This window comes from Schistocerca nitens, chromosome 10, assembly GCF_023898315.1.
Source record: "Schistocerca nitens isolate TAMUIC-IGC-003100 chromosome 10, iqSchNite1.1, whole genome shotgun sequence".
NCBI lineage: Eukaryota > Metazoa > Arthropoda > Insecta > Orthoptera > Acrididae > Schistocerca > Schistocerca nitens.
In genome coordinates, this window is record NC_064623.1 from 28,522,926 (window position 1) to 28,535,386 (window position 12,461).

At 40.1% G+C, this 12,461-nt stretch overlaps 1 protein-coding gene across 2 annotated transcripts in view; it reads right to left on the bottom strand.

The window, feature by feature from the left end:
* The window catches only part of LOC126210067 (inositol-tetrakisphosphate 1-kinase-like), a 123,776-nt gene that overhangs the window by 108,931 nt on the left and 2,384 nt on the right, over positions 1-12,461 (bottom strand). The window contains exon 2 of one of the 2 annotated variants that reach the window (XM_049939187.1): positions 5,554-5,578. The exons of the other annotated variant lie outside the window; for it this stretch is intronic. Coding sequence (XP_049795144.1) covers positions 5,554-5,578 — 25 coding nt within the window. The remainder of the gene's footprint in view (positions 1-5,553; positions 5,579-12,461) is intronic. 2 annotated transcript variants of the gene reach the window in all.

Consider the following 12,461-nt stretch of genomic DNA (forward strand, 5'->3'; position numbering starts at 1 on the left):
TACATCTACGGAGTATTAAGTTGAGTGTTTATCTTTTTCTGTGTTTCCAAGTAGCACATTTACTAAATTTTGTGCATATTTTTTGTATGGGAGGTTTAATCTCACATTTTTGTACGTGTAAATTCATTCAGTCTGTACTGTAATAGTTGCTCAGTGAAAGGCCTAGCTACGTAATTCAGTAACGCATCAGCATCCACTGGTGACACATCAGGAGGGTAGCAAATTACATATCTAGTGTTGTCTGCTTATATAGTTCACTTCCTCGGTTAGTTTTGCTAGGAAGACTAGGATATTTGCATACTGTCTGTGGATGCAGGAGGAGCTGGCTGCAGTTCACGAAAGCTGCATCTGCTTTTGACTACGGTCAGTCATCTTCAGGCTGCTACCTTGGGGTGTAACGGTGGTGGAGAATCTGGCACATTGTATTGGTCAACTCAGGCGTTGCTCGTTTTGCCCGTGGGCTCTGCTTTCGAGGCACCTACTAGTGAACCCGATGTGGTGGACTCGCCCTCACAACAGGGCAAATGGTAGGTGGTAATGCATTCGTGTCATTTGAGGCAGAGGGCCAATGAGGAGACGGGCTGCCTGGCCTCGCCCATTCACCCTGTGAGTGGGCAGGTGACCACTCCTTCAGCAGGGTCCGAGCAGGCATACGGGGAGAGGGGTTTAGTAGTTGCTGGGAGCTCCAATGTTAGGTGCGTTATGGAGCCCCTTAGGCAGATAGCGTTCAGGGCTGGAAAGAAACTCCGTGTGCACTCAGTATGTCTGCCAGAGGGGGAGGGTTCATCCACGATTTGGAGGTGGCCTCGCCTGTGGCTATCGAGCCTGCAGAGTACAGTCATCTGCATGTTGTGGCTCACATCAGCACCAATGACACCTGTTGCGTGGGTTCCGAGACGCTCCCCAGTTCGTATGTGCAGCTGGCAGAGGTGGTGAAGATTGCTGGCCTCGTGCATGGGGCACAAGCAGAGCTCTCAATATGCAGCATCATTCCCAAAGTTGATGTGGGTCCTTTCGTTTGGAGCCAAGTGGAGAGTCTCAACTGAGGGCTTCGTCGACTCTGTGACAGTCTTGGCTGCAGATTTCTAGACCTGCATTATTGTGTGGGAAGTGTAAGTCTCCCCTCGATAGGTAAGAGGTGCACAACACAAAGGAAGCAGCTACTCGGGTAGCACAGTACCTGTGAAGTCCACATGAGGATTTTTTAGGCTAGGCAGTTGTTTGAGGTACTCTGAGGAACACTTGCCAGTCGATATCGCGCAAGGAAAGTCAAACAGTGTTCAGAATAAAGACACCTTTCCTGTCATAATTTTATCAGTAAGCTGCCAAAGTATTTGTAATACGGTTCTCAAATTTACTGCACTCCAGGAAAGTGCTCATGCTCAAATTATTCTTGGGACCAAGAGCTGGCTGAAACCTGAAGTGGAAAGCTCTGGGATATTTAGCCAGTGACAGAACATATTTTAGAAAGACAGGTTAAAGGCCATAGGAGGGGGTGTGTTCATTGCAGTTGATGCAAACATTGTGTCTATTGAGGTCAAAGCTCTGAGAGACAGTGAAGTCATCTGATGCGTAGAACAGGTGTAGGTGAAACCAAATTAATTGCTGGAGTTTTTAATGGCCACCCAATTCACTGCGACAGTTTCTAGAGTCATTCAAAGGAAGTCTACAGTCAATAGCGTGTAAATACCCACATCATGCAATACTAGTTGCAGGAAACTTTTACCTGTTGAGTACAGACTGGGACGCCCAGGGATGCATTGTGTGGGGTACAGACAGACATGCAAAATACAGGGTGACACACAGGAGACGGGCGGTTTTTAATGAAATAATACTCAGCCAACTTTAACATTAATGCATGTTTATTTACACAAAATCAAAGCTCATTATTTGCCATTTTAGTTAACAAAGTTATTTGTGAAAAATAATGTCATCAAGGTGATGTCCATCATTTCGAATGCTGGACTCAAGTCTCTTCTCAAAATCCTCCATCACATGGACTAAAATCTCTGCAGGGATGGCAGCAATTTCTTGAATGATTGCATTCTTCAACTCGTCCAAATTTCGTGGTTTGTGGTTATAGACACAGTTCTTAAGGTACCCCCACAGAAAAAAGTCACATACTGACAAGTCGGGAGACCTGGGAGGCCAAGGAACATTACCAAAACGTGACATAATCCGGCCAGGAAACATGCGTCTAAGATCTGTCATCGAAGTGTTTGGGGTGTGCGATGTTGCCCCATCCTGCTGGAACCAAATGCGTTTTAAAGGGATTTGTTGTCTTCTTAGTTCTGGTTTCAAGAATGTTTCAAGCATACGAATGTAACAAACGGAATTAACAGTAACTGTGGCCCCGTTCTCTTAAAAAAAAAAAAAAGGTCCAATAATGCCAACAGAGCCAAGAGCACACCAGACTGTTACCTTTTTTCTGAGTGTAGAGGACACTGGTGGATAAGGTGTGGATGCTCTGGAACCCAGTAACGTAGGTTTTGCTTATTCACGGTCCCGTTTAAATGAAAATGAGCTTCATCACTCATCAATAAAATTTCATTTTCACTCGATCCGAAAATCCCTTGCATTCTGTAAGCGAAGTCTTCTCGTACAGCAAAATCAGTTTCCTTAAGTTGCTGGACAATGACCATTTTGTAGGGATGGAATTTTAGTTCTTTATGCAAAATTCATCTAACTGATTCATAACTCACTAGCACAACGTCTAGCTGACCGTCTTGGGCTTCTGACTGCCGCTTGCCTTACCCTTTCAACATTTGCTGGGGTCGTTACTCTGCGTCTTGGGCCAGGATGCTTCTTATCCAGTATGTTTCCAGTTGATCTGAAGTTTTCCACCCATCTGAGGATTGTGTTACGGCTCGGAACAGCTCCATGTCGACCGACATTAAACCGCGCACGAAACAATCGCTGCGTAGCAATAATAGACTCACCACTTTTCACGAAACTGTCACAGACAAACATTCGACGTTGCAAGTCCGACTGATCCATATTGACTGAGTAAATGGAATGGCTTCTTGTGTGAATCAGAACTATCCCCACCGCGGCCACCTCCCACCACCGTGCCCTCAGTACTACGCAGTTCAAAACCGTCCGTCTCCTATGTGTGACACAGTACTTTTGAATACATTTTCAGAAAATTGTCTTGAGCAGCTAGTCCGGCAGCCCACACACACACACATACACACAATGGAAATAGCTTAGACCTTGCAGAAACAAATACGTTGGACCTTATCGACAACGTCAGTGTAGAAACGGAGATTAGCGATCATGATGTCATTATAGCAACTACGATTACGAAAGTTAATAAATCAGTCACGAAGGCTACGAGAGTGTTTCTGCTAGATAGAGCAGATAAGCGGTTATTAACATCTCACTTAGACAGTCAATTGGCATCACTTAGTTCCAGTAAAATGGATGTAGAGGAATTATGGGCAAAGTTTAAACAGATTGTAAATCATAGTCTGGAGAGGTATGTGTCTGGATAAAGGATGGAAAAGACCTAATATTGTTTAATAATGAAATTTGGAGGATGCTATAGAAGCAAAGGCTGTTGCATTCTCAGTTCAAAAGGGAACGCACGAATGACAATGAGCGAAGGTCAGTAGAGATTTGTGTATCTGTGAAAAGAGCTATGCGCAAAACGTACAATAACTACTACCGTCACACCTCAATCTGTCAGAGAACCCAAGAAAATTCTGGTCATATGTAAAATAGCTAAATGGGTCCACAGCTTCCATTCAGTCCGTTGTCGACAGGTCTGGTGGGGTAGTTGAAGACAGTAAAAGGAAAGTTGAAGTTTTAAATTTCACATTCAAAAAATCGTTCACACAGGAGAATCGTACAAACATACCATCGTTTGACCATCACACAGACTGACATATGGACAACATACTAATAAGCATACCTGGAGTAGAGAAACAACTGAAAGATTTGAAAGCAAATAAATCACCAGGTCTGGATGGAATCCCAGTTCGGTTCTACGAAGAGTACTCGGCGGCATTGGCCCCTTACCTAGCTTGCATTTATTGTGAATCTCTTGCCCATCATGAAGTCTGAAGCAACTGGAAAAAGGTGCAGATAACTCCAGTATATAAGAAGGGTAAAAGAACAGACCCGCAAAATTACAGACCAATATTTGGTGCAGAATCCTTGAAAAAATTAACAATAAACTTTCTAGAGACTGGGAAGATTATGTCCATGAATCAGCATGGTTTTAGAAAGAATTGCTTGGACAAAACTCAGCTTGCCCTTTTCTCACATAATATACTGACAACTATGGATGAAAGGCAACAGGCAGATTCCATATTTCTAGATTTCCGGAAAGCATTTGACACGGTGTCCCATTGTAGGCTGTTAGGTATGAGCAAACAGAATAAGTTCACAGATATGCAAGATGCTCAAAGACTTCTTAAATAATACAAACCAGTACGTTGTCCTTGACGGCGAGTGTTCATCAGAGACAAGGTTACCATCAGGAGTGTCCAGGGAAGTGTGATAGGATCATTGTTGTTCTCTATACACATAAATGATTTGGTGGATAGGATGGGCAGCAATCTGCAAATGTTTGTTGATGATGCCATTGTGTACGGTAATGTGTCAAAAGTTGAGTGACTGTAGGAAGATACAAAACGACTTAGACAAAATTTCCAGTTGGTGTGATGAACGGCAGCTAGCCCTACATCTGTAAAAATATAAATTAATGAGTAGGAAGATCGTGTGGATGTAGATGTGGGAAATGACAAAAGTGGTACAGGTGCCCTCCAACACACGCCATATGGTGGCTTGCAGAGTATCTGTGTGGATGTAGATGTGTGTAAGTGAAATATGGATGATAAACAGTTTAGACAAGAGGAGGATAGAAGCTTTTGAAATATGGTACTACAGAAGAATGCTGAAGGTTGTAATGGATAGGTCATGTAATTAATGGGGAGGCACTGAAGAGATTAGGGGGGAAAAACATTTCTGGCACAACCCGCCTAGAAGAAGGGATCAGTTGACGGGACACATTCTGAGACATCAAGGGATGAGCAATTTATTACTGGAGGGATTTGTGTGTGGAAAGGCAGGAGGTGGAGGGGGGGGGGGGGATCATAGAGGGAGACCAAGAAACTACTACAGTAAGCAGATTCAGAAGGCTGTAGGTTGCAGTAGTTATTATGAGATGAAGAGGCTAGCACAGGGTAGGGTAGCATGAAGAGCTGCATCAAACCAGTATTCAGACTAAAGATCATAACAATGACCACATCATAAAATATTTACAGTTCCGTCTGAAACTCCCTGCATATGTTTATGCTGCACCTCTAATAGTACTGGTCACAGAAAATTTGAGTTTAATCAAGTCACAGTTACAGTGGAACCTAATAAGTATAACAGCATCTCACTTCCCTTTTTTTTCTCTCTCGGTAATGGAACCTGTATCGTAACAAAAACTTTAAGCTCCAGGGAATGAGCTAATTATTTAATATTACCATATCACTTCATATCTTAAATAAACTAGTAATAACAAATTATCAATGCTGATTGAATATAGTTACGTTAACATACCTTAACTAAGTCAAATCCGTGCCTCCTGAAATAAAGAAATAAAAAAAGAAAATGCATACTTTGTCATTAAATAACGTGTTGACATAATACAACTCTGAAGACATCATATAGTTAACTTCATAGCAATATCAAATGTTGCTGACATTATAAGAAAATAATATGTGTTGAATTACCTAATATTACTGACACTGAGTTCACATAAAGACAGTAGTTTCTTAAAACTATTTAAAAGCAATGTTTGGTATTGCAGCTCTGTGTGGGTGTGCAACAGGGAAATGTAGAAAAAACTCAAATGATCTGAAGCCTCTGAGATGCAGAGCTACAGGAGATTACTGTAGATCAGGTGAACCAATGAATTAGACTGATGATGTCGTGAATGTCCACAGAAATTTTGCCAACAGTGGGATAAAGGGGCAGGGAGAATAAAATAGCCAATTTTAATGTAACTAATTTGTGATTATAAAAATTGGACAGGAGGAAAATAAAAAGTTATTGTCTCTCAAATGTTTGATATTTATGAACCCAATACTTTTTTGTTCACAAAGCTGCTTCTCTCTTTTCTGGTGCACAATATGGTATCCATCCTTTGCGACACTTTTGATTCCACGGAACTAGTATAGACCAACACACCTACAGTGTTCTATGGAGCCTACTAAAATCACTTTGTCATGTTAAACTGAATATATAGAATAAGTTTGTATGCTTCCACGGCCAATGTCAAGTTGAATAAAGTTATTTTCTGTATTAGGCTGTGTCACTATAAAAGACTATACCACCAACATTTACACCATCTTTGCAGAGGTCTTCTTTAGGGCGACCAAGATACGAGATCCTGAGGATGTTCTTCCTTATATAATGCCTATTTTGATGCAGTGGTGGCTAAGCCAAAATTTTACCAATGTTCTACCATCTGGTAGCCTACAGCCTTTGACTTAAAAGGCTAGTAATCATAACTAAATTAAGTATATTAATTTCTTTCATATATAAAATGAAATGTTTGAATGTATTTAAATTTTATAATTAATCACGTAACACTGTGAGGAATAAAATAACAATGAAAAAGAAATTATCGTACCAGGAGGAATCGAACCTGAGCAGACGAATTACCAGTCAGTGTGCCTGACCACTCTGCTATCACACCGAGATGTGAACTGCTGCTCAAAAATTCCTCATACCCTATGGGTAAATCGCTAAGTGTGTTTTACCTTTCCCTACAGCTCACTCAGGTGAAATATTCAATGAGCTTGAATGGGGCATCTCCCTGCTTCTACTTGCACAGTTAGAGCAAAATCAGTGACCTCATCCCACACACTCCTGCTGTTAGAATTACATTTGGAGCAGATCTACTTTACTCTCAAAAAATGATTTTCTCTTCTAAAGCTTATTGCAAAAGGGCCTCTTTAGAACATCATCAACAAAAAACATTTCAATACTAAATTTTCCTCATATATTCACTTTTTACGACCATCTATAGTCTTTTAACTTAAATTGGTAGTAATGGTAACTAAACTGAATATATTTATTTTATGTTTGTGAATTTAACTGTTTAAATATATTTAAATTTTACAATTAATAGACTAACACAGTGAGGAACAAAATGAGATGATTAAAAAAGGGAAAAAACAGGAAGGCAACAGTCAGAATCAAAGCCAAGCAAATGAATTGACAGTGTGCTTCACCACTCGGGCATGGAACTGTTACATCAACTGCTCCTCAAAACTCCTTCATATCCTACACTTGGACAATACATTACATGTACTTTCAAAGAAATATACTGTCCCACTGCTGTGAGTAATGAGCACTCGCAGTGCCACGAAGGATGACATCGCATCAGAGTGTGTGCAATCGAAAACAGACAACCGCATCCCTTCTCTGAGTTGATCATATCATGGCTGACCATCATGTCAGCACTCGACACAGGTTTCTAGTCATCATGGATAGAGTGCTATAAAACAGGTTTTCATCTGTTTTATTTGCACAACAGCAGGCATTCAAAGAGAAATGGCACAATTTTAGTGTGGTATCGGACTTGCATTCAAAGAGAAATGGCGTAATTTTTAGCGCAATTCCAGACTCGCATTCAAAGAGAAATGGCATACTTTTAGTGCAATATTTACAGTGTGCTATAGCTTGATAACTGACTGCCACTGCTAGGTGGTGATGTAATTGCTAACGTGACATTCTGGTATTCCGCTGGACAGTTCGAGCAAATATGCATATGTACGGGTGGCTGTGTTACTCTGGCAGAAGGCTGGCTGGCAACAATGAACCGGCAGCTCTGACTCGGGAGCAGCATTTTCCTGCAGCGAGGTACTGACACTGCGCAGGAGTTCTCTCACGGCCACTTCTTTATAATGTTGCTGGCTGGTGAACACAAGAACCCGGTCAAACTGAGATTGCCGGCAGTCGGGTTGTTGGCGACTTGCAGCCGTTCTCCCTCTTCGTTATGGTAGGACATCATTTTGATAGCCTCTCTTATTTTCCACTGCTTCATTCAAAGCTACTGAGCTAGCACATAATGTCACTGAAAATGGATGGGTCAGTCGCAGTCCGTGTGGTGTCCAACTGTTGCCAGTTGTTGTGTTGCAGCAGTTGCAAGTAGTGCACATGTTGTGACAAGCAAGTGCTAATCAATCTCCCAGTTCCACCAGTGCCAACTTTGGTGCATTCACATCGAGGTTCATAGATGCCTGCAATGTGGAGAGCATCTATGGAATCCTTTGTGTACCTCAACAGATCTTGGAGTCATTCTAGAGTACTGGTTTAATTCCTCTGTGGCACAGCACCTAGCCTACAAGGTCACTGACACCTCTCACCCTAGGTAAGAGAGCAATACTGAGCTGTTCCTCTGTTGTACATCACAGTACCCCATTGCTCACTGTAGGCTCTTAATCCTATATCCATTTATGCAGAATGTTGACTGGAGCTAGTTTGGCTCACACTGCAGGCTACCACTACCATTAATCACGTGAGCTCAGACTGTTTGCATATGTGACCCAGTAATCTTTTGTACTGGATGATGGTGTGACTGCATGCAGATATCTGTTGGTATGCATTGGTTTCCTATACACACGATGTCCTAGTGGATCACAGAGGAATGAAACCAGTATTCCAGAGCAGGAAGAACATGTCCAAAATCTAGCAGTTTAGTTGCCTTGAAGAGGACCAATGCAAATACAGCCAAAACATTTGTGGTATAGTGTTTTAGTCTTTTCTAATGACACAACCTATAAACCGAAATAATTTGATGAACATGCAGTCTCAGCAAGCTCTGACAGTTCACTTTTTGCCTACAGACATGTGATAATGTACTGTTGAGAGTAAATTGTGCTGCAGGCAAAGGGGATGTGCTTTTGAGAACAGAAACAGAGATATACTGGGGAGATATACTGCAACAACATTTACTTTATGCACGGTGTTCGAACTGCCCCTTTCTGGAGAGCAGTAAGGGCTATATGAGGAATAAAGCGGGCATAGTTCATATAATTCAGGCAGGCTAAGAAAAAAATTTACCTTCCTAGTCTCGGGTGTTATTGAATTTAGCATATGTTAAAATGAAGGACTAAGTAAGGAACATATATTTTTTGTTTTCTCCAAAAAATTTCTGCTCTGAGACAGAGCCCTCCAAAGATGACACTGCACATATCATTTTAAAAATGTAAATTTTGGAAAAATTTTAAAAAGCTGTATCTCTGGTACAGTTCTAGATATTAAGTTGTTTTTTTATTTGGAATATAATTGCTTTATGACTACAAAGATATCCTCAATTTGGACTTATCTACCAAAGTTCTTTTACTATAGCATTCTGAACTTTTTTATAACTTATGAATTTTTTTTTTCAAAAATGCCAAACCAATAAATTTTAATTTTTTTCTGTTGATCAGTACCATAAAGTTCTACATTGCCTGAAAAGGAGAGCTTCCACTTTTAGGTAGAACAGGTTTTATATACAATTGAAAATTTTGCCATACATATAACCCGTTTCATTACCACATTATCACATTACAGGCTCATAAAAATCGAAAGCTGGTCTTATTTAACATAATTTTAGTTTTGAAAGATGAGTAAGAGATTAATTTTTCAAGCATTTTAAATGGTTCCAAAGTGTATGTGAAAGGTCCAAAGACTTAAAAAGGTTTCGATTTATACAACTTCTGTGGGCTCTGTTTTGTACTAAAATTAGCCAGTCAATGAACTAAAAATGTGTTCCACTGCTTCAGTATCTTCCTTTGATACAATGATGTCTTCCTGTTGAACCAATAGGAACTGGAGGACTTAAAATCTTCAAAACATTGTGAACAGGGAGTGAGCGCTGATGGTGGTGTTGCTGTCCTTCAGCTGGAAACCTATATCCAGCAGTTGGTCCATGTGGCAGCATAAAGTTCACTACAATTTCATTTAACTCATAACTGCTGTCCACACTCTATGCAATCCGCCAGTCACATTCATACACACAAGCCACAAACATCCCCCTTTTCCGGTTGTGAATCTGAATATCATCCTGCTGTTTCTGCGGTGTTGGACGAAGGAACAAAATTTCTTCTTTCTTGCTCTTTCAAGTGTGTGCAATATGAGTTCGTCCATCACTTTGAGTACAAAAATGTGTTTTCTGTATTCATTTCACAGGAGTTGTTTGTTTGGGCCATTCTTTTTCTTTTTTTTTTTCTGCTCACGTAATTCTTCGATTTCCTCTTTGGACAAAAGAATGAGGGCTGTGGATATGTAAGATTTCACGACTCTCGTAAAATCCTAAGCATTCCGAATTGCCGCTATATTTGGTCTGGAAAGATTATGTTTAGTAGCAGGGTGCTTCAGCAGGCCGCCTACACCATGACAAGACCCCTTCCCACGACCAATAGCACTGTATACCAAGTCAGTTGGCACAAGCGATTTACTCAATTCAAACAGCTGGTAAATGATTTTTAAAATGACTGGGAGCACCATCAGAAATAATGATGATCTTCCCTGCCCCTGTTTGCAGCTCAAGAATTTTGCGCATTGCTAGCAAAGCATGTGCTGAGTCATGTCCTGTGTCATCACTTACAACTGCAACACTTGTGGTCTTGTTTTGAAAATATGTCACTCCTGTAAAAATTGAAACCTGGACATTACTCCAATGATAGCCTTGTACTTCTTGTACTACACAATACTAATCAACAGAAAAAATCTAACTTTCCTGGATTGCCATTTTTGGAGAAAAAAAAATTCTGTAAATTTTAAAAAAATTCAAAAGGCGAAAGTAAAAGAACTTTGACAGTTATGTCCAAATGGAGCATACCATTGTATCATAAAGCAATTATCTTTCAAACAAAAAAAAAAAGTATAACAAAATATCTAGAACTGTTACAGAGATAGGCCTACAGCATTTAAAAACTTTTTCCGAAATTCGCAACTTCAAAATGGTGTTCGCAGTGTCATCTTTGGAGAACTGTATCTCGGAGCAGGAATTTTTTTGAAGAAAACAGAAAAACATGTGTTTCTTAGTTACTCCTGAATTTTAACATTTGCTTAATTCAGTAACAACCAAGACTATGGAGGTAACCCCCTGTCTGAAGTGATGCAGATTCTGCCAACACAGAAATCATATACAGACTAGGCATACTCACATTAGGGAAATATTCTATGTTTTTTTAAATTATGTATTTCTGTCTCAATTCACACAAGTGGTATCATTGTCAGTTCTAACTTATTACCAACGCCTGTCATCAGATGATCTAAATAGCTGACATAGAAATTTGTCAATAGAAAAGGCTCAGAAGGGCATTTAGAACTGAAACATATCAAAACATACACAAATTTAAACTGCGAGTACTCCTCTGGGTCTCTTCAGTCTATACTTTACTGTGTTATGTACTCAAATCATCTGATGACTTGGTAACAAGTGAAAACATACTGATACCATTTGTCTGACATGGGGTAGAAATATATAATAAAAGAAAACTTCAACAGATAAAAGATATGGGGTCTCTATTTCAGCACTGTCCCGTAAGGGTTCACATGTGCCCCAACTGTAAAACAGTGTCGAAACTTCTGCTGTGCCAAGGAAATGGTATGACTCACCACGAACAGACTGATAATCAAACACAAGTTATGCCACGCTTGCTAAACCCACTTCCTTTTACGTCGCTCTCGGCAATGCTACTAAATCTGCAGTTTAGTACCATCACAGGTGATCATTTCTAAAAAAAAAAGTGGCAGAGCTCTGTAATGAATAAAAGTATGTAGGCCTAGACAAGATTTCAGGTGCAGGCTAACACACTGTGTTATGCGAGGTTATGAAATGGGACTCCTGGAAGTCAGGTGGATTGATCAAGTTTAGATTGCATAGTGCCATGCAGCAGCACTCTTCTTAATAATTCCAATGATTACAGTATGATCAAAGAGTTCTTAAAAAAATCTATAGCTTAACTAACTAATACTGGTTTGTAATCACAGTAGCTCACCATTAACAAACAGATGAGGTAGAAGCAGAAGTCTTTGCCAGTGCTCCAGTAACTGACACTTGTCTTTTGTTATGATTACAGAAAGTAAAACCTATCTCTTCAGTATGCATAAGGAAATTGTATGTCTTCTAGGTCATCAGATCCAAGGCCTGAGACCAGCTTTTACTTTTTTCAAAATGACAAAATTTACGCTAGAGCACATCCCTAATGCATAATGAGAAATATCTGCAAGTTAAAATTTAGCAATAGTATTACATCAGACTGATCCATGATATTGTACGGTGATCAGTCCCAGCTGTTAATTTTAAGGAGAAGTATATAAGACTGGTCCATAATTTTCTGTGATGTTCCAGTCTTTGGCAACACCCCTCCCACCCCCAAATCAATGATCAATGACTGGTACCATGGTGTTACTTTTACAATTGAGTTCAAAACATACCTCTGACCAAAACTAACTACATTATA